Below are 22,476 nucleotides of genomic sequence, written 5' to 3'. Positions count from 1 at the left end.
TAGATAGATAGATAGATAGATAGATAGATAGATAGATAGATAGATAGAGATAGATATAAAAACACACACACATTTAACTGGATAATCTATAGTTCCATATATTGGTCCTTTCTCTGGAGGTGGTAGCATCTTCCTTCAAAGGTCCTTTGTAGTTGATTTGAATATTCATTTCTGATTTCTAGGTGCCTAGATTTCTGATGTCCATCATACACAACCAGTTTGCTAGGTCACCACCAGTTTGAGTCTGCTTCCCACTAACTGGGTCCCACTGTTCTCTATATCCTATAAGAGATAGTCACTCTTTACCTCTCTTCCCCCATCTCATGGACAGCATCAATCCACAAGATAAACTGAAAGTGAGAGAATTATCTTATTATTATTTATTATATATACAATATATGTTATTATACTATATATATATATATATATATATATATATATATATTATCTCACATAACTTTGGACCATTAGGAAGGTAAGAATAAAGGAGTGAAAAAAAAAAATCTGTACCAAAAGGATGGAGAAGGGAGAAAATAGTCCTGAGATTTCTGACAAGGCTTTATAAGGCCTCTTTTTACAAAGCAAGCATATATGGTCTAATAGCCACTGGGGTTTAGGGTTTAAAAAACCTTCGGGAAGATTAGGAGAAAGGGATCAAAATCAGCCTAGACAAAGAGGCCAATTCTACTCTCTACCCCTGCCTTCCTCCCTACCCCACCCCCCACTTTAGTGCCTTCTTTTCTCAGCCTTTCAGAATCCTTCTTACTTCAAGGTCTCCTGCAAAGGCCCTCCCTAAATCTGCCCCTCCCCCCAGACCCCAGCTAAAGGTACTTTTTCTTCCTCCTCAGATTTCCCTAGGGGATTCTATCTGGTTTCTCCTTTTCCACCATCACTTCTTATTTATTTTATTTTGTATTTTCTAAGATGAACATAAGCCCCTTGAGGGCAGGGGCTGTTTCCTGGTTTAGGGGGTTTGGGAGTGTTTTTTTTTATTCCCTGTAATACCAAGCACCTAGCCCAGTTCCTGGAATAGACCCTGAGTCCTAATAAATTTGTGGGATTAAGAATGGAATACATAGTTCCTTAAAGGTCCTAAAGAAAAGGAAAGCTTCTGCCACACCTACTACTCCCCTTCACACACACTGCTCCCTGCACCACCCCTCCCTCCCACAATCCCTACAACCATCTGCAGATAATAAATATTTTATTAACATCAGGCATTCAAAAGCACACTGAAAGTCCCCCATGACATTATATATTGAACAGATGCTTTTCACTCCTGTAGAGAAGACGAGAAAGTCTCAGAGATTCCACCCCCAACCTCCCCTAAGGATCAATTACCAAATTGATCTTCTATATTTTACTTTAATAGTGTCTCAGCTAATGAGATGCTGAATGGTTTACAAAGGCTGCTCATCCCTGCTAGGGACTCTGGGAGAGACATTATATTGTCCAAAATATAATCAGTATGGAAAAAAAGTTCTTTAAGGAGAGTTTCTAAGTGAATTCTCACCATTGACCTTGAGCTGGGGGACTATATCCCTGAAGGTCCCACAATCATGAGTCTAGATTTTTTTTGTTGATGATATAAACTTCAGGGACCTTACTGTCCACCTCCAAAGATCATGTGGTTATGTTTATTCTATTTCTTAAGATTAAAACTCAAAGGGGCATGAAAGGACTTCAAAAATCAACTAAGGGGTGGCTAGCCCTGGAGTCAGGAGGAGCTGAGTTCAAATGTGACCTCAGACACTTAACACAAAACTAGCTGTGTGACCTTGGGCAAGTAACTTAACCCCTATTGCCCTACCTTCCCCCCTCCAAAAAACAAAAAAAAAATTTTTTTTAATCAACTAAGAAAATCTTGCATTCCCAACCTAACTCAAATCTTCCCTCTTATCAAAACACTTATGAAGCTAACGTCTTTAAAGGAAAAATAAACTCACAAGATAACTTACCTACCAAATTTTTAATAATTTTTAGCCTTACTTTGCACCTTGGTCTGTTAATATGAAAACACCTTAGTCTGGACACAGCCTTGTGGTCTCATGGCTACACCCCTGACCTTGAAATCGGAGAAGGGGGACAGGAACAAGCATTTAGTAAGTGCCTACTGTGTACTAGGCAATGTGCTAAGTGCTTTACAAATATTACCTCATTTGACCTTCACAACAACTCTGGAAGATTGGTGCAATTATTAGCCCCATTTTACAGATGAGAAATTGAGGCTGAGAGGGGACAAATTCTTCATCCATTGAGCCACTTGCCTAAAGAAAGCACCATGGTAGGACCAATGGAGCTGATACTTAGGAATGAGGGCCTCAAGTCACACTATCAGAGGCTGTGGAGTGTGAAAATTATGACTGGGTATGACATTACTAACCAGGTATCAGTTCAGAGAATTTCCTCCCAGGTATTTCGCCTCCAATTAATATAAACTCTGAACAGATGGTGTTTATACCACATTCATGGTCCATGACCTACATGTCATATCATGTGCCTTACTCTGTGCCCCAGACCAAGTCTTTGAACTTTTCACTCACTTTCTCTTTTTAAATTATATATGTAACCCTTTATTTCAACAGCTGTGATAAAGAAGAGTTGTAATTCATGTAGCACTTTAAGATCTGAAAAGTGATTTACATGTATAGGGCATCCCAAAAGTCTTAGTGAAATTTTAAGCCTTATTACACTAAAAACTTTGGGACAACCTATATTATTTTATTTGAACCTCATAATAGCCATGGGAGGTGGACTCTAAGGGCATTATTAATCCCATTTTATAGCTGAGGAAGTTGAGGTTCCATAGGGTTAAATGGTTTGCTCATAGTCCTATAAAAGATTCCCCATCATTATACATAAGGCCATAGAAGGGCTAAGAGGCACTCTGGAAAGAGCAGTAGGCCTGAAGTCAGGAAAGTTTGAGTTCAGATTTAATCTCAGACACTTACTAGCCATGTGACCTTGAGCAAATTATTAATGTCTGTTTGTCTCAGTTTCCTATTCAATGAGGATAATAATAGCACCTACCTTCCAGAGCTGTTGTGCTGATGAAATGAGATATTTATGAAGCATTTAACACAGCGTCTAACACATAGTAGATGCTATATAAATGCTATCAACTACATAACCCTGATTCCGTTCTTCCATAACTTACTTACCTCACACAGCTGTGACATCTCAGTTCCTCCCTCCCCAAAGTATTATTCCCATATTTAGAGGTGATCAAACTGGGGTTCAGAAATGTTAAGTAATTTTCACCCAGCTAGTGATGAGCACCAGAACCCAGGTCTTCTGATTATCAGTCTAGATCTTCTACCATTAAACCACACTGTCTTCCTGTAGTTAAAATGGTTAGTTATGTGCATTTGCCCATTTCTACACATACAGCATAAACTTCCACTCTTTTTCCAGTAGAAAGACAATAAATTTCCAAACAAAGGAGAGCAGAAACATCCCCCTTTCAACAGGAATCTGGATGTTAGTTGACTGTGTGTTTGCTGACAATCTAAAGATAATGGCTTTCCTTAGAACCCAGAACTATCCCGTTACTAATTTGCTTACCAAAAGCTATGGATAATCAACTTTATTCAGCACATTTTGGGTGGGCATGCTACTGCTCACTGCCAAGGGTATACGATGAAGACACATTCTCTGAATCTAGTCTTATTGAGACAGAGTTTCCTCCTGGAGTTTATAATATAGGTTGGGATGGGGGGATGGAGAGAGAAGAGAAAGCTGATGAGATAAGGACTTAAGTAACTAGAGAACATGATAAGTCTCCAGGGAGAGGTGTGGGGGAAAAAACCCTACTATTCAAGTTTCAGAGAGATTGCATCTGGCTTTTGGGTAAAGGAAGAAAAGAAGAAAAGGCTGGATGGGAGGTTGGCATTTGTGTCCAACCTTGAAGGACGAGCAGGATTTCAATGGGAAGAAAGAGTCCCAGTGTAGGCAAAGGTCATAGCATGGGCAAAGGCAAGAAAGTGGAAGGATAGGGGCTACTCATGAATGAACAGTGATTGGCAAGCATACTTTTAGCTAGGTATCACACTCTAGGGCTTAGGCCAGTTCCTCTGGGATCAATCCTTGCTCCTCCCCCCAAAGTAACAATGGAAAAATCCAAGAGTCCACTTCCAATTCCCTTCTTTCTGTGCTGTCTCCCCCCACTAGAATGTAAGCGCCATGAGGTCAGGGACTATCTTGTTTTCTTATACTTGTATCCCCTAGAGCTTTGTACAGTGACTTTACTACTACTATCTGTTAAGAGTTGGAAGGAAGAACCTTTAAAGGTTAAATCCAACTCTCTTTTTACAAATATGGAAACTGAGTTCCAGAGAGGTTAAAAGACTTAAGTCACACAGCTAGTAAGTGTGTAAGGCAGAATACAAACCCCAAGGGATCAAATTTCACTCATCTGGTCATGTGTGCTCTTATTTTACTGGCTTTTAAGTTCTCTTTAACTTCCCTGATTCTCTGGATTGGGCTACTCTCGCCAGACCCAGGCCACCACTGTGATGGAATCCATCTTATGTAGCAGCTTTCTGGCTTCCCATTCCTTGTTTGTCTCCACTGTTGCTGACTTCTGGCCCCCCTCTGACTCCATTATCCGAAATTGTTGTCTTGGCTGCTCAGCTGCCAGCTGCTGGCATGCACCCAATTCCCCTATGCCCAGACAAGGAAAGTTCATGCTCTTGGAATCTGGGCAGGGGCAGCAGGCTGCGGATAGAGGGAGAAGAGACTAACAAAGAACATAGGATAAGTTGCTGCTCCCCATCTCACTCAGTCAGAAACAACGTAATGTAATAGAAAGAGAATGAGTCTACAGTCAAGGTCTAGATTCATAGACCACCAAGCTATGTGACCTGGGGTAAGCCACTTAAACTCTCAGGTGCAGACTGGACTAGCTGGCCTCAGAAGTGCCTTCTAACCCTGAGATCCCAGTGGTTCTCAGAATGACTCTGAGATCTTCAGAGTGGCCCAGATCCACCAGGAGATAGCCAGGTGCAGAAAGCCAAGAGGCTACACAAGGATCAGAGGTGACAACCCAGTTGGCCAGGGCCCGTTTCTGCTGACCAGCTTACTCCTGTCTCCTCCCTGACTTTCCTGACCTCCTGAGACTCTGGTTTCCTGCCTGAACCTTCAGCAATCCCATGATCTCTGCCTGTACTTAAGGTTTCTACCAGACCCTTCCAGACTCCTCTGGTCTGTCCTGTCCTGTGCCACACAGCCCCAAAACAAACAGAACAAGAATAAGTTCTGCAAATATTAATGGAATAACCTTTGGCATGGTATTTTACTGGGCCTCAGTTTTCTTATGTTTAAAAACTAGGGGACTGAGCTACACTATCTCTAATATAACTTCCCACTCTAAATCCTACAATCACTGAAGGAATTTTGGAAATCAAATGAGACTAGGACATAGGAGGCCTGCGTTCTAATCCCAGCTCTCTCACTTATTCACTTTTGTATTATTTTGGTCATCCACCAAAGACAAGGAAAGCCTACCTTGGTAGCCCTATTTATATGCTGTATCAATGTAGTGTTGTTGAGTGGTTTCAGATGTGTCCAACTCTTCATGACTCCATTTTGGGGTTTTCTTGGCAATGATACTAGAGTGGTTTCCCATTTTCTTCTTCAGCTCATTTTTACAGATGAGGAAACTGAGACAAACAGGGTTAAGTGACTTGCCCAGAGTCACACAACTAGTAAGTGTATGAGGCCAGATTTAAACTCAGGAAAATGAGTGCTCCTGATTCCACACCCAACACTCTATCCACTGTCCCTAATAGTTGCCTTATATAATATAAAAATGAGGACATGGAAAAAAATTGGAAAAATTAAACTGCTTCCCTAGCCATCAGCAAGCATCTGGTGCTAATAAATATTTTAGAAACACTATCTAATGAATTCCAATCTGTAACTTCCACATACAAAATCTTGAGATTTCATGGATACAGCTCTGGGTGGTTACTTAATTGATTTCTATCATGTTACTTAGAAGGGGGTTTTGTGGCAACTAGGTGGTGCAGTGAATAGAGTACTGGCCCTGGAGTCAGGAAGGACCATTACTTCAAATCTGGCCTCAGACACTTAGTGCTTACTAGCTGTCTGACCTTGGGCAAGTCACTTAACCCCAATTGCCCTACCTTACCCTCTCCAAAAAAGGGGTGGGGGGTAAAAAATGAATTATTAAGCACTTATTAGTCTCCAATGGCATACCAGGCAATACGCTACAAATATAATGAATCTTAGGATATACATTCTAATGGGGAAGATAACAATCACTTATCAATTTGAAATCAAAGTAAAACTAGGCTGTAAGAGGGTAAGTTTTACTGATTCCACATGGTTTAAACAAAACTACAGCTATAAAAATAAAATAAGCCTCCAAAGTATTTCTTGATGTCATATGCCACATTCTAATATGTTTAGAAACAAATATACCCATACCAAAATCCACCAAATAGTGGAAATTCTTGGTTTCCCTATATTTTAAAGGTGTTGAAGATGCGGCATGGTACAGAGGAAAGCTTACTGGGACGTAAGACAGAAGACCTAGGTTCATATCACATCTGGGCCACCTACTATCAGCTTGGCCTTGTGTTAAGTGTGACTACTTAACTTTCCCGGGCTTTAGTAAAAAGACAGAGTTGGACAAGATGACCTCTAAAGGCCTTCTCAATTCTACATCTACTCTGCTATCATCAAAGACAATCTTATAATATTCCCCATGGGTTTCGCGCATGATGTGCTAAACAAATATTTGTTGAATTTAATTGAATTCAATGTGGTTGTTCAGAATGTACAGTTGTGTCCAATTCTCCATGACCCCATTTGGAGTTTTCTTGGCAAAGATATTGGAGCTGCTTGCCATTTCCTTCTCTAGCTCATTTTACAGATGAGGAAACTGAGGCAAATTGGGTTAAGTGACTTGCCCAGGATCATACTGTAAGTGTCTGAAGCTGGATTAAACTCGGGTCTTCCTGATTCCAGGTCTAGCACTCTATACAACGTGCCACCTAGCTGGAATTGATCAAAACTTGATAAGCTGCATTATTCGATTATGAAGAATTTAGGAGCTGAGAGGGAAGAAAAAGGCATTTATTAAGCGCATATAAGTTGTTTTTCTGCCCACTACAGAGTAAGCTCCTTGGGAGAAGGAGTTAGTATTATACTTCTACTATATCTCCCACATCACCCAGCATAGTTCTAGATGTATAGTAGGTACCCAATATTCTAGCTAATAATGTAAGCTATTAATATTTGGGGGGGAGGGGAATGCTAAAATTAAGCATGTGTCAAACTCTGAAATTCCCAACTATGGAATGTTTTAAAAATGAAAATGCTAGGAATGCATTGTTTAGGCTGAAGGCTAATAGTCACAAGATTTATTTTCTGCTGGTGCTAAGGATGTTGTTTTTTTTTTTTTAGCTATTAGACCTGCCCTTGTATTTGGAGGCATTTTCTCACATAGACCAAGCTTAAATATAAGCTGCTATTTGTCTCAAGGTATGCTTTCACTGTCTTCAAAATTAGGCGTGAAGTGGAGGCAATGAGGGAGAGGCAGACAATTTGCCAAGAATGTATTTGCTTGGGTGTATGGAGAGCACATGCCTGATTGACTCAGTGGGGCACATGAGGTCCTTCAGTCAGATGCCCAGGAAACAGAATGCTGGAATGTAGCAACGGCTTTCAAACAAAGCAGAAGGCCTTTCCAGGTTGGGTAGAGGAGGACCAAAGACTGAAGAGGTAAGAGATTATATTGTTATTGATCTCTCCCTAGGAACTGAAGTCCCAAAGACCTAAGGATCTATGTTTTACAGATATGGAAAGTGAGTCACAGACATAGTAAATGTAAATGTAAATGACTTACTCAAATGAACTACACCTTATAAACACCTTTGGCCATCTAGTGAAGCTTATGAACCTTTTCTCAGAATAATATTCTTAAATGCATAAAATACTTAGAATGACAAAGGAAACCAATTATTATTGAAATATAATTACCAATTAAAAAAAAAAGAATGGAGGACTCCAGGTTAAGAACCCCTGACCTAGAGAAAGAATGACATATGTAGGTAATGTTTCCCTCAATATCTTTGGTATGGCCTACTAAAGAGAGAAATGGTTTTGAAATAAGGAATTTGAATCCTGTCTGGGTCACTTACTACCCATGTGACCCTAGGGCAAGTCACTAAACTCCCACCTGAATCACAGGTTCGTCAGGTGTAGAATGAGTATAATAACACTTGCACAGGGTTGTTGTGAAGATCAAATGAGATCACGTGTGGCCAAAGTGCTGGATGAGTGTAAGCTGCTATCATCTGTGTTATATAAATGTCAACTATTATTATCCCAGCCCTGAATCACCAAATAAGACTGTTACCAACAGGGCAATTTCCTGGAAGCATGGTGACAGGGCAAGCCAGTTGGGCTACCTACACACTCCCCAGTTGTGATCTGCTCTTCACTAAAACAGGTGCTGTCTAGACATGGACCCAGCAAGTTGAGGCTATGTTGTTTTTCTAATGGGTTATCAGCAAAGTTTCCAGGCAGTGTATTGAAAACAAAGCATGCCACTTTTTTTTGTAGCCAAAATCTAGAAACAAAGTCGATGCCCATTGGTTAAGGACTGGCTGAATGAATTGTGGTATTTGAGTATTAATGCTAATGTTAAAAGATAGCAATGTGTTATAAGAAACTATGACATAAATACATGAGAAGACTTCAGTGAACTGATACACAAGTGAAGTAAACAGAACCAAGAAAACAAGATAAAGAATGACTTCAGCAATGTCACTGGAAAACAAAAACAACAAACTGAATGCTACAAAGTTATGACCAAGCCAAGTCCTAAAGAAGAAATAGATTTCATCTCCCTTCCTTCTTTGGAAAGGCATATTTATTTGTATGGGTATGTGTGTGTGTGTATACATATATATAATATATACATGTGTAAATATATACATATATACATATTTGAAATGGCAGTCTTGGTTGGTGTGTTGGTTATTTTTGTTAACCTGTTTTTTGCCTCTTTTTTTCTTTTTTACAAGGGATGGCTCCCTTGGAGTAAGGGGAAGGGAGAAAGGATGGGAAGAAGAGACATATTGGGAAATGAAGGTGATGTAAAAATAAATGAAAAATGAAAACAAAGGTGATGAAATAAAATGAAAGATAAAAATAATTTAAGTTAAAAATATTTTTTAAAATAGAGTTAAGCACACCTGTTGATTCATCCATTCATTCAAAAACATCTGTTCTCCATTCAGAGCCACAGCCATGCACACTAATAATATATATGGGGACTGAAGACAGGCCTTGAGACAAGAAAAAAGGGAGCCATGCAAGATGAAAAAACATGGAAACTTGAAAGGAAATATAGTCTGTTTAGGTAGCTTATTGAAGAATTGTGAATTAGATGTCCATTCTAGAGTAGTACTGGGCTTAGAGTGAGGAAGACATGAGTTCAAATCCTGATTCTGACTCTAGCTGTTCAACCTTAGGGAAGTTACTTAAGTTACCTCACCTATAAAAGAGCCTAGTTTATGCCTTCAATGCCTGCCTCCTGGGATTATTGTAAGCCTCAAAAGATATAATGTGTTCTTCAAACCTTAAAGTGATATATAAATGTCAATGGTTATTATAGTTGTTTTTATTATTATGCCCCACCATTAAAAGTTGTGGAAGGATAGATACAGCAAAGCATTTGGTAAAACAGTCAAGTGATACCCCCAGATGAACCCTCATTATAACTGCCACCAGTTTTCAGCAGCAGTCCATCTGGTGGCAGCATTAATAATTAGAAAGGAATGATATTCCTCTGAAAACATTTACAATAGGACTCCTGACCCAGCTTTCCTTCAGTGAAAGAGAAGCTGCAGCTCTTAAGGCTCTTTCAACAATACCCCCAAGGTTCCCTCTCCAAGGTGTCCAATTTCAGCACCAGAATATTGTATTCTGCTTGACTCTGCAGGGCAGCCAAGCAAGGGGAATCACATGGCTCTCTCGGTCACAGGCGACTACGGGACAGACTCCAGCGGTTAGAGAGCCTCTTACCTGTGCACTGGACTGTTGTGTTGGTGAGGTGTTTTGGAAAGAGTCCTGAATAGCACATAAGGAGACTTCAGGGGACCTAGACCCAAATGTATTCTCTGAAACTTACTGTCCAAGGAAAAGAGCGTTTGAGTTCAAATTCTGACTCTGCTCTATTAATCACCAGTGTAATTTTGGGCAAGTCACTTAATCTGTCTACCTCCGAGTGTCCTCATCTATAAAATGAGGGGTCTAAGTCTCTGAAGTCCCCTCCAGCTCTGAATAAATCTATGATTCCCTGACTACAATGTGGTCAGATAATTACTAAGTGGCAGGATCAGTAAGTGATGAATATTTCTCTTCTCTTTATACCTCACCACTTAGACACCAGGCTTGGAGTCAGGAAAAAACTGGGTTCCAACTGTTTCTCTGACATTTATTAGCTGTTTGCTCATAAGCAAGTTATTTAAGATTTGGGAGATAGGATCACAGGTTCATAGATTTAGGGTTAGAAAGGATCTGAAGGACCTTCTAGTCCAAACCCCTCATTTTTCAGATAAAAGAGATCAGTCCTGAGGCCCTTAGACGCTGGAAGATTTGCCCAGGATTGTGTATAGTGACAGAGGAAGGATTCAAACTCAAGATAGTCTGATTCCAAGTCTTAAGGAGGCTTCCGGTATCTCATTCCCATTTTGTAGATAAGAAAACAGAGGCTCAGATTAAGCTTAAGTGGTTTACCCAGAGTCAAACAGCTAGCAATTGCCAGTTACTGTTTAAGCCCAGGTCTGCCACCTCTGCATTGTCCTATTTTCTGGCCATCCTTTGCCTCACTTCTGAAAGAGGTTGATTATACATGAAAAGGCCTTAGCCTAACAGGCCAGGGTTTCCCATTGCATCCCGGGTCATCTCCAGCCGTCCTAGTCACTGGATCCACATGACTCTGAAGGAGAAAATGAGGCTGGTGACCTTCACAGCCCTCTCTCACTCAAATCAAAGTCAACTGCAAGTCATATCATCATTTTCCTGATGCCAAGTCCTCTTCAAAAACAAAAGACAAACACAACAACAACAAGCCCCATTTTCTAGCAAATGACACTGTCTCTCTGTGGACAACACACTCTCCCAAGGAACTCCTAGTGACACCACACATAACCATGGGAATAAGGGAAACTCAAGTCTACAAACCACTAGATAAAGTAGAAAGTTGTTCATGGGTTAAAAAATAAAAAGTGTGGGGGAAGGAGGAGCAAATGAAATGTTTAGAAATGAGAACCTAAGATGACATTAGAGCATAGCTTAAACTAACTGTGGAGCAGAGAAAAATGTGAGGTTCTTCAAAGAATAACGTATGGCTTATGGCAGATGAGTCCAGACCATTGGTATTACAAAAGGCATTTCATTCCAACAGTTTAGGTTGGTAAAGAGCATGTAACCACCTTCAAGTCAGAAGGACCTGAGTTCAAATCCGATGTCAGACATTTGACATTTACCAGCTGTGTGACCTTCGAAGTCATCCTACCAGCATTATCAACCCTGGACAGGCATCCAAGCCTGTCCTGCCCCAGAACTGGGATGTCATACCCAATTGACACTAGTCTAGCATTACACAGTCAATTACCCATCACCTTGGTAAGCCACAAGCTCAGAAGCATTTGCTAAGGGGGTCCTGGGTTCTTAACTGAATTACATAGTCAAACCATTAGATTTGGTCCATTCCTAGACAGTTCTAAATTTAAAACAAACACAACAGAGGCAAACCAAGACTGTTCCTAGATGCAATGCTTAAAATGTCCATCTTTCATAAGTTGTTTTTATGTTGTATCAAGTCTATGAAAACTTGGATTTTATCAGATAAACTGCCCTCGGATTTTTAGCAAAGAAGGAAACAGGCACTAATTGCCTCCTAGACTCTAGGCACTATACTTATAAATATTATCTCACTTGATCCTCTCAAAAACCCGTGGAGATAGGTGCAGTTATTTTACATTTAAGGAAATGGAGGCAGAGATTAAATGACTTGCCCAGCATCACAGTGTCAGAGGCTGGATTTGAACTCAAATCTTCCTCTTAGACCCAGGGCTCTATCCACTGGGCCACTTAGCACTTAAATCTTTTCATTTTCCTTACCCCCTAAAGGAACTTCCATCTCCCTATGGAGGGCCAACACTAAAATGGTGAATCTGGTGTCCCATACAAGACACATGGGCATTTTCACCAGCCTGTTATTCTCTCCCTCCTCATCTCTACCTCCTGGCTTTCCCAGCTTCCTTCAAAGTTCTTGCTAAAACCTCACCCTCTACAAAAAGCCTTGAGACATGCCTTAAGTGCCTGCACCTTCCCTCTGCTGATTATCTCCAATTTCTCTTGCATCTATCGCCTTCAGACATGACTGTTGTGTCACCATCCTCTTTAGTCTGTGAGCTCCTGCAGGGCAGAGACTGTCTTCTGCCTTTCTTTGTATCTCCAGCCCTTAGCATGGTATCTGGTACATAGATGGTGTTTAATAATTGTCCATTGACTTGACTTGACACAAGAGCAACCATAGCAGCTATCATGCCAGTCACTATTATCATGTGACCTTAGACAAGTCACAAAACCCTTCAGGGCTCTGGTTCCTTTTATGTAAAATTCGGGGATTGGGGGGCAGCTAGGTGGTGCAGTGAATAGAGTACCAGTCCTGGAGTCAGAAGGACCTGAGTTCAAATCCAATGTCAGACACTTGACACTTACTAGCTGTGTGACCTTGGGCAAGTCACTTAACCCCAATTGCTTTGCCTGCCCTCCTCCAAAAGAAATAAAATAAAATAAAATGAGGTAATTGGATTAGGTGATGTATAGGGTCCCTTCTCACGATAAATCTAGATTTATATGCTCCTAAACCACAACCTCTCTGTGCCTCAGTTTCCTCATGTAAAAAATGGGAATGACAATGTTTGTATTCCCTGGATCATGAAGTTGGTTTGAGGAAAGCAATTTGTAAACCTAACTTAAATGTGATTTTTTTATCAGTGCTTCTCAAACTGTGGGTCATATCCCCATGTGGGGTCACATAAATAAATGTGGGGGTCGCAAAAATATGTGGCAATAGTAAAAGGCTTCTCTATACACAACGACCAAAAGTTAATTGAAAATCAAACACGTAATGAATTAGATGTGTTTCTGGTAGCACTTGCCCATGTTACATTGTGGCTTCAGTGCAACCTTGGTTCTGAACACAGAATTGACGACTATAAAATCAAAATATCGATCAACTCTGAAAAGCGTTTAAGATGCTCTGTATCCTGTCATATCAAATTTTCTGCACAATTTAATTCTTTGTGTAAAAATAAACAAGCAAGTCCATCTCATTAGTATGCAAATTTGCTTTCATCTTTTAAAAAGTGGTAAAATTTCATGTATACCGAAGAATTGTTTGAAAATAAACTTCTTTATGACTTATTATCAGTAAAAGTTTGATTTGTGTATGGATTTTATATACCTATATACCTGGGGTTGCATAAAAATTTCTCAGGTGAAAAGGGATTGTGAATGGAAAAAGTTTAAAAAGCCCTGATCTACATGGTATATGTGTGTGTGCATAACTGTAGAATAGAAATTATACATTTACACAGGAATTCTGAAGAGGAGGAGCATGATGAGGGCTAGGGTAGTCAGGGAAGTCTTTAAGAAGGAAGTAGGACTCAGGAGCTTTGCTTGGAAGGATGAGGAAGATTTAGAGAAATACAAGTATGAAAGGAGGAGATTCCCAGGAAAGCAAACATCATGAAAGAAAGGTACAAGGAAGGAATGAACTGATTAGAACAAAGAGTTACTGGAAGAATTGGGGCATCAGAGAATCAGATTGGCTAGTTTAGGCTGGGGTTTAGATTACACAAGGCCTTGAAAACCAGGCAGAAGTGTTTAGACTTGATATGACGGGAAATATGACAGGAAATACTGAACCTTGGAAGTTGGGCTGTCTCAGAAATAAAATTCACATTTTTGAAAAGGGGAGGTGTGTTTCAGGTGTATTCATTTCACTGATGTTCCTTTTTATGAGGCTACTAATACTGTATGAGGCTGGCTTGTTTTTAATATCCAGCATGCCACCGAAATTGTCTTACCTTAAATATAATATTTCTGAAATTTCTACTGAAAGAAGGATATCCTTATGAAACACTGGCGCATGTTTGTGGTGTGAAATGATAATTTATGCTTCTGGAACCTCAACCCAAAGGCAGCTCACATACACACAGATTGAGGGATGGAAGGGATCTTCAAGGTCATATAATCCAATTCTCCCATTTTACTTATGAAGAAACTGAGGCCCAGAGACTTGCCCAAGGTTCACACTGTGTAGTAACATATTCAAACCATCAAGTGAGACCCACTACACCACACCACCTATTGAAGAGAACCAAGCCACTCATTCTATGGGACTTGGGTTCAGAGAGATGAAGAGACTTCAACACAGACACTAAGAGGAAGAGTGAGGATTTGAATACAGATCCTCTAACTCCAAAGGCACTATTTCTTTTCAAACTAAAAGAGTACACAAAAAAATGCTGTACTGCAATCATAAGGTTAGGGTAAAGTGAGATCCAGCCTGTCTGCTATAATGGGTGAGAATAAGGATGTCCAGTAGACATCTTAAACTCAGCATGTCTAAAACAAGTCAGTATCTTTCCTGCTAAACTGTCCCTCTCTTCTACCTTCCCTGTTACTGCAATGGGCAACATAATCCTCCCAGTCCCTCAGGCTCACAACCTAGGCGTCATTCAGGACTTCTCATTCTCTCTCACTTCCCAACACTAAGTTGGTGCCAAGGCCTGTTGATCTCACCCTTGCATCATCTCCTCACTATATCTCCTCTCCTCTGATATTGTCACCACTCCAGAGAAGACCCTATCCCCCTATGCCTAGATTATTGCAACAGTGGCTGGTGGGTCTGCCTGCCTCAAGTCCCGCCCCCCTCCAGTGCATCCTCCATTTAGCCTCTAACATGATTTTTCTGAAGCCAGGTCTGATCATGTCAGTCCCCTACTCAATCAATTCCAGTGGTTTTCTATTGTCTTCAGGATCAAATACAAAATCTTCTGTTTGGCCTTCAAAGCCCTTCATAAACTAATCCATTCCTACCTTCCCATTCTTCCTATACCTTACTTCCCCCAACACATACTCTTTGATCCATTCCAGTGACACTAACATCCTGGCTGTTCCACCAATAAGATTCTCCCTCTCTGGACTCAGGGCATTTTCTCTGGCTATACCACATGTCTGGAATGCACTCCCTCTGCTGCTCTGACTACTGACCTTCCTGGCTTCCTTTAAGTCCCAATGAAAATCCTTCCTTCTACAAGAAGCATTCCCCAATCCTGCTTAGTTCTAGTGACTTCCTTGGTTGATTATTTCCTATTCATCCTGTATATAGCTAGTTATGTTTATATTCATTTGCATGTAGTTTCTCTTATTAGACAGTAAGCTCCTTGAGGGCAAGGATTGCCTTTTGCCTCCTTTTGGTTCCCCAGTGCCTAATAAATACTGACTGATTGAAGAACTGGATTTAAGTCCTGCTTGATAATATTTGTTGATTGATTGGATTTGAGTCCTTGAATCAACTAGTTGAGTGACCCTGGGCAAGTCACATAACTTCTCATCAGCCCATATGACTGGAAATTGTCAAAAAATCTGCAGAGAGTCTCCTACACCAAAGAAATCACAGGATCATAGGAATCATTTTACAAAGAGCTGAAGCCTAGGGAGGCTAAGTAACTTGTCACACAGCTAGTAATTGTCTTGAGAAAAAATTTGAACCTGTGTCTCATTACCCCCCTAAAAAATGAGAACCCTAAAAATAGCTTATTCCTAGAATCATACATTTAGACATAGAAAGGATCCTAAAAAGATCCAACCTTCTCATTTTACAGATGAGAAGACAGGTAGAGCAGCGCCAGGTGGAACAGTGAACAGCACACTGTGCTCCTAACGACTTGAGTTCAAAGCTGGCCACAGACACTGACTAACTGTGTGACCCCACACCAAGTCTGTCAACCTCTTTTTGCCTCAGTTTCCTCATCTACAATATGGGAATAATAATAGCTCCTACCTCCCAAAGTTGTGCTATATAAATACTGGCTATCACTCACTTTTGAAAAGGGATGGGATCAAAGTAGAGAATAGAACAAGTGGGAGGTGGGATAGGAGGGAGGGAAATATAGTCAGTCTTTTACAATATATCTACTATGTCATTGTTTTGCATTAGCCACACATGTACAACCTATACGGAACTGCTTATCTTCCCAGTAAGGGTGGGAGACAAGGGAGGAAGGGAATGAATCTGGAATTCAAAGTTTTAAAATCAAATATTTAAATATATATATATATATATACTATTATTAATACTATTTTACATGTAATTGGGAAATAAGACATACAGGCACTGGGGCATAGAGATTCACCATGCCCTACTAGAAAAGTCGAAGGGGGTACAGGAGAAGATATGGGAGAGAGCAGATAGGAGGAGCGGATATCCTGTGGGACTGCTATTTTGGGGCAGTGGGTAGGGGAAAAATGGGAAGAAAATTTGTAACTCAAAATCTGGCAGAAATGAATGATGTAAATCAGAAATTAATAAAGCATTTGAAAAATGAAAAAAATAAAAAAGAAATAAATACTGGCTATCATTATAGCATCTCCCTCCCAGGGTTGCTGTGAAAATCAAATAACATTTGTAAAACACTTAGCACAGTGTGTGACACATAGTACATGCTATATGATACTTGTTATTAGTGTTATTATTAATAGTAGCTACCTCCCCAGGTAGGTTGTTGTGAGTTAATATTTACAAAATTTTGTAAAGATAAAATTTGTAAAGCACAGTGACTGGCATAGAGTGAGTTCTATATAAATGTAGGTTATTAGCTATTATTAGCTTCGGCCCAGAGAGGTTAATCAGGTTAGGGAGACAAGAGTAATCAGTATCAGAGGCAGGATTCAAACCCAAACTTCCCAAGTTCAGTCGGCTACTCTATCCTTCCTATTCTGATCCCTTTATTTTTAGGCTGACCCTAATCTGAACAGTTAAGTTGCTTCCAGCAATTTTCCTGGGCCTCAATTCATCCAGAAGCAAAACTTTATATATGAGTAAACTGTCCTAAACAAAGAAAGCATCCCTCCCCCACCCCTAAAAATCGGCGAATTGCTTTTCTGTATTAACTACATTGAACCTCCCTTGTCGTCTACTAGGCAGACGACAGGAACACAATCCCCACTTCTTTTCTAAGGGAGAAACTCCTCACTGGCGGTTGGCCATTCCAGAACGGTCAAGATAACTTCACAGTTGTCCCTCTTCCAAACTGGGGCACTCTGCTGAAAGGTCTACAAACACACACCGATACTGCTCCCCTTTGAAAGCATCTGCTCACACCTGGGTCTTCAGAAGCCCTCTCTGTATGCTCGGGCCGTAAGTGAACAGCCAATTAAGTTCTGCGGAGCCCACTGAATCCAGTATAAATCCAGAGCTGAGTTAGAGGATCTTACTTAGTGTGGCCAGAAGGACGAGCAGAGAAAGGGACACAAACACCCAGACACACACACACACACACACACAGCCAGACACACGCACGAAATAAAAAGCTTCAAACACCAGGCTGTAGCAACAGTATCAGGGGCAGACAACTCTGGACCTTCGCAGCCGACGCCAGCCTGGCATTCTCGAGAGCACCGGTTGCTGGATGGCTCCCTGGCATCGCCCTTACCTGAGCAGGGGCTCCTTCTCAGGCAGGTCCGGGTCTCCCAGGCATTTGCACGGGCAGCAGCAGCACAGCGTCCTCAGCCAGGCCCGCAGACCCATGGAGAGCTGTCCAGGACCGCCTGGAGACTCAGCAGGACAAGATGGAAAGGACCCTAACCGGTCCCGTCCCCGGTTCCCTGTGTCAGTGTGCCCCTGTCTGTGGCGAGTCAACGTCCCGAAGGGCGGCAGGATGTCTAGCCCACTAGAAGACAGAACCCAGCCGGATTGTTAGGCGAGTCAGCGCGAAGGCATCGCCGGGCCGGGCGCCGGGTACATCACGCTGCGGTCACGGTCACCAGCGCCTCGTCCGGAGCAGCCCCCAGTCTGGGACAGCCGGCACGAAGCCTAGAACGCGGTGCCACAGACATGGCCGGTGGGCTCCTCTCTCCAGTCCTTCTCCGCAGCTGTTTTTTGCTACTCTGGAACCCCGAAGCGGGATGTTTGGAGGCTCGGAAGAGGCGTTTTTCTTCTAGTTGTTTTTCCTTTTCAATTCCCCTGTGCTAAGTGGAGCGCATGCCCCGTGAGGGCTTGGGAGCGTCTCCGGCCCCAGGGAAGTCACCACTACTGCCCTCTAAGGAGGAAGGCGGGGACTCCAGCCAGATGTGGCAGCCGAGCGAACCCTCTCACCGAGTGCTCTCCCGTGCATGCCGCACAGCTGGACTTCAGGCAAGAACCCAGGACCCCACGCCGGGCTGAAGCAAGAGCCCTGGAGCTATTCGAGGACAAAGTGGCGTGTACATCTATTTATACATTTTTATTGGCTTCCTCCCCTGTTTCCTTCTCCCCCTGCCTTGTTTTGGTTTTGTTTTTCCTCCTAAAGAGGGGACTGAATGTCAGTTTCTTTTGGCAGATGTCTTAAAGAATTTTTGGGCAGCAAAGACCAGAGATTACCTGGTCATAGGATAAAAATCTGGACGAGGTCTTAGAGGACATCTTGTCCAGCCCTCTCCTTTTGCAGGAGACATCTCAGCACCAGAGGGGTGAGCTGCTTTGCCCAAGGTCACACTCCAAATTACTGGTGAAAACAGGTCTTCAGATTGCGAATTCCAAACCCTCTGCTCTTTTCCACATCCCCACACTGAATGCAAATACTGTTGATATTATAGTTTGTGGGACACTGAACTATGATTTCCTAGTGAAGAAACTAAAGCCAGGAGACTGAGCGATTTGCCCAAACTTAGAAAGCAGAAACAGGATCACAACCCATTAATAGGGGTGTGTTCATTAGGACAAGAAGAAACCAAAGAATTGAGTTTTAAAGTCTAGTCGTGCAATTGTTAAGTACAATTGGTCTGAAAAGAAAGGACAGGGTCTTTTGGTAAGCACCCTGAGCCCTCCGAGCCACTGTGCATTTCCTGAGGATCACCTAGGTGCCAAGGACTGTGGCAGATGTTGCATGGGGTCTAATAGAAGAGATGGCAGTATAAGAGTAAAGAGAAGAATTTCCAGTTGGAAGGTTAAAATTCACACTCTTCCACTTACTAAGTACATGCCCTTTGGGCAAGGCTTCCCCATCTTTGGGCCCCTGTATAAAATGAGGGGAGTTAACTAGATGATCACTGTTGTTCCTTCCAGCTCTAAATCTATGATGCTGTGGTGCCTTAAGGTTAAGCTTCTGCCCTCAAGAGACTTCCCATCTATGTGGAATAAACACTCATGAAAAGATAAATATCTCTGAAAAGTTAAATCACAGTTCAACACAGCAAGAAATATCACAGAATTAATAGCCTTCATTTGTAGACATCTTACATGTATTGTCTTGATTTTGATCAACAGCAACCCTGGGAGGAAGATGCTATTATCCCTCATTTTACAGATGGAGGAAATCAAGACAGAGAGGTTGAGTGACTTGCCCGGGGTCACCTGGCTAAGTAAGTGTCTGAGACAGAATTTGTATTTATGTCTCCCTGACCCAAGGCTCAGTGCTGTATCCACTGCACCAACTAATTGGCACAAGGAAATAGCCAGTACAAAACTGTTTGAAAGGACACTGGACCAAGAATCAAAATCCCTGGGTTCTATAAGTCCTAGCCATTCTTCTTATTAACAGCACTTGCAAAATGTCATGTAACTTCCTTGAGTCTTACTTTCCTTGGATATAAATGAGGGATTTAAATGATCTATAAGGTACATCTCTAAACTCTATGCTGCTGTGACAGTTATGTGAATAACTGTAGCACTAATCAAAGCATGATGGTTTTCAATGTTCCACCAGCATGTGTGTATAATACATATATGTACACACATGCACACACACATATATACACACTGTACCACAACAATTTGTTCTTAATTTATCAAATCAAAGATCAGCAACAAAAACTAACAGACCAAAACTGTTCCTTACACAACTTGTGCTTACATAGAATGTCAACATTTCACTTACTATTCATCCTTCTGCACTATTGGGGTGCCCTTCTATAATTGTTTGCCTCAGTGGAAACTTCTAGAGAGCACAAATCTCCTTATCTGTTAGAAGTTGTAGATAATTCCAGCCCCCAATCCCATTATCCTGATCTTTTTTTTTAATATTTGAATATTTGATTTTAAAACTTTCAATTCCAGATTCATTCCCTTCCCCCCCCCGCCACCCACCCCCACTGGGGGGACAAGCAGTTCAGTATAGGTTGTACATGTGTGGCTAATGCAAAACAATAACATAGTAGATGTATTGTAAAAGACTGACTATATTTCCCTCCCTCCTATCCCACCTCACACTTGTTCTATTCTCTACTTTGATCCTGTCCCTTTTCAAAAGTGGGTGCTTCCAACTTCCCTCCACCCCAGGCTTCCCTCCCTTCCATCATCCCCCCTCACATCCCTTTCCCCCCCTATTCTCCTGGAGGGTGAGATCCCCTATTTAGTGTGTATTTCCCTCCCTTCTCAAGCCAGATTCAATAGGAATAAGGTTGACCCATTCCCTTTTGCCTTCCTATTCTTCCCCTCCATTGTAACCATTTTCCCTTGCCTCTTCTGTATGAGATAGTTTGTCCCACTCTGTCTCTCCCCATCTCCTTTCATTATATTCCTCTCACCTCTTAATTTCACCTTTTAAGTATCATCCCTTCCTGTTAAATTGGTCCCGTGCCCTCTATCTATGTATACCTGTAAACGTATATACACACATTCACATATGTATTCATATGCCCGCATATCCTCATATAAAGACATATATATATAATTTCTAATCCCTTCAACTACTGAGAAAAGTTTCATAGGTTACAATTATTGTTTTTCCATGTAAGAATGTTAATAGTTCAACTTTGGCCAGGTGGCTCAGAGAGCAAGAGCACCAGCTCCAGTGCCGGGACAACCCGGATCAAATCCGGGCCCAGACACTCAGCACCACACCCAGAAACAACAACTGGCCATGCAACCCCGAACAAGCCACTCAACCCCGATTGCTTCAAAAAAAAAAATAGTTCAACTTTGATAAGTTCCTTATGATTTCTTTTCCCTGTTTACCTTCTCATGCTTCTCTTGCTTCTTGTATATGAATGTCAAATTTTCTATTCAACTCTGGTTTTTTCAGCAAGAATGCTTGAAAGTCCTGTATTCCACTGAATGACCATATTTTCCCCTGAAACATGATACTCAGTTTTGCTGGGTAGGTGACTCTTGGTTTTAATCCCAGCTCCCTTGACCTCCGGAATATCACATTCCAGGCCCTTCGATCCCTCAGTGTAGAAGCTGCCAGATCCTGGGTTATCCTGATTGTGTTTCCACAATATTCAAATTGTTTCTTCCTGGCTGCTTGTAATATTCTCTCCTTAATATGGGAATTCTGGAACCTGGCTATAATATTCTTAGGAGTTTTCTTTTTGGGATCTTTTTCAGGAGGTGATCGGTGGATTCTTTCAACCTCTATTTTGCCCTCTGGTTCTAAAACATCAGGGCAGTTTTCTTTGAGAACTTCCTGGAGGATGCTTTCCAGGCTCTTACTTTGGTCATGGCTCTCAGGCAGTCCAATAATTTTTAAATTATCTCTCCTGGATCTATTTTCCAGGTCAGTGGTTTTTCCCATGAGATATTTCACATTGCCTTCTATTCTTTCATTTGTTTGGATCTGTTTAACAGCATCTTGATTTCTCATAAAGTCATTAGCTTCCATTTGCTCCAATCTAATTCTGAAGCAATGATTCTCCTCAGTGAGCTTTTGAGATTCTTTTTCCATCTGGCAAATTCGACTTTTTAAGGCATTCTTCTCCTCATTGCCTTTTTGAGCCTCCTTTGCCATTTGAGTCAGTCTGTTTTTTAAGGTATTATTTTCTTCAGTCAGGCTGTTGACTCTCATTTCATAATTTTCTTGCATTGTTCTCATTTCTCTTCCCAATTTTTCCTCCACTTCTCCTATCTGCTTCTTAAGGTCCTCTATGGCCTGTAACCAGCTTGTATTTTCCTTTGAAGCTTTTGGTGCAGGAGTTCTGATTTCACTGTTTTCCTCCTGTTCCATGCCTTGCTCCTTCTTATCCCCAAAATAGGAGTGTAATGTTGGAATCTTCTGTCTGCTTTGTTTCCTTTGCCTGCTCATTTTGCCACTCAATGATTTGACTTTTGGGCTTTTTGCCACAGTAGTACTCTGCCACCAGTCAGGGGAGTTTTCATCCCAAACGCTGGAGTTTTCTCAGCTGCCAGAGGTATTAGATGGGTGCCCTCTCTGAGGTCTCCAC

At 41.5% G+C, this 22,476-nt stretch overlaps 1 protein-coding gene across 1 annotated transcript in view; it reads right to left on the bottom strand.

Moving 5' to 3' along the window:
- MREG (melanoregulin) overlaps positions 1-18,356 on the bottom strand; it is a 74,329-nt gene extending 55,973 nt beyond the window's left edge. The window contains exon 1 of the mRNA XM_069075189.1: positions 17,772-18,356. Coding sequence (XP_068931290.1) covers positions 17,772-17,866 — 95 coding nt within the window. The 5' untranslated portion in view covers positions 17,867-18,356. The remainder of the gene's footprint in view (positions 1-17,771) is intronic.
- Positions 18,357-22,476: the final 4,120 nt, after the last annotated feature.

Source organism: Petaurus breviceps, unplaced genomic scaffold (assembly GCF_028583685.1).
Source record: "Petaurus breviceps papuanus isolate PSGF00001 unplaced genomic scaffold, PetGlider_PUasm1.0 90903, whole genome shotgun sequence".
Taxonomy (NCBI): Eukaryota; Metazoa; Chordata; class Mammalia; order Diprotodontia; family Petauridae; genus Petaurus; species Petaurus breviceps.
The sequence above is the reverse complement of the archived record's forward strand: the minus strand, read 5'-3'. Positions and strand labels throughout refer to the sequence as shown.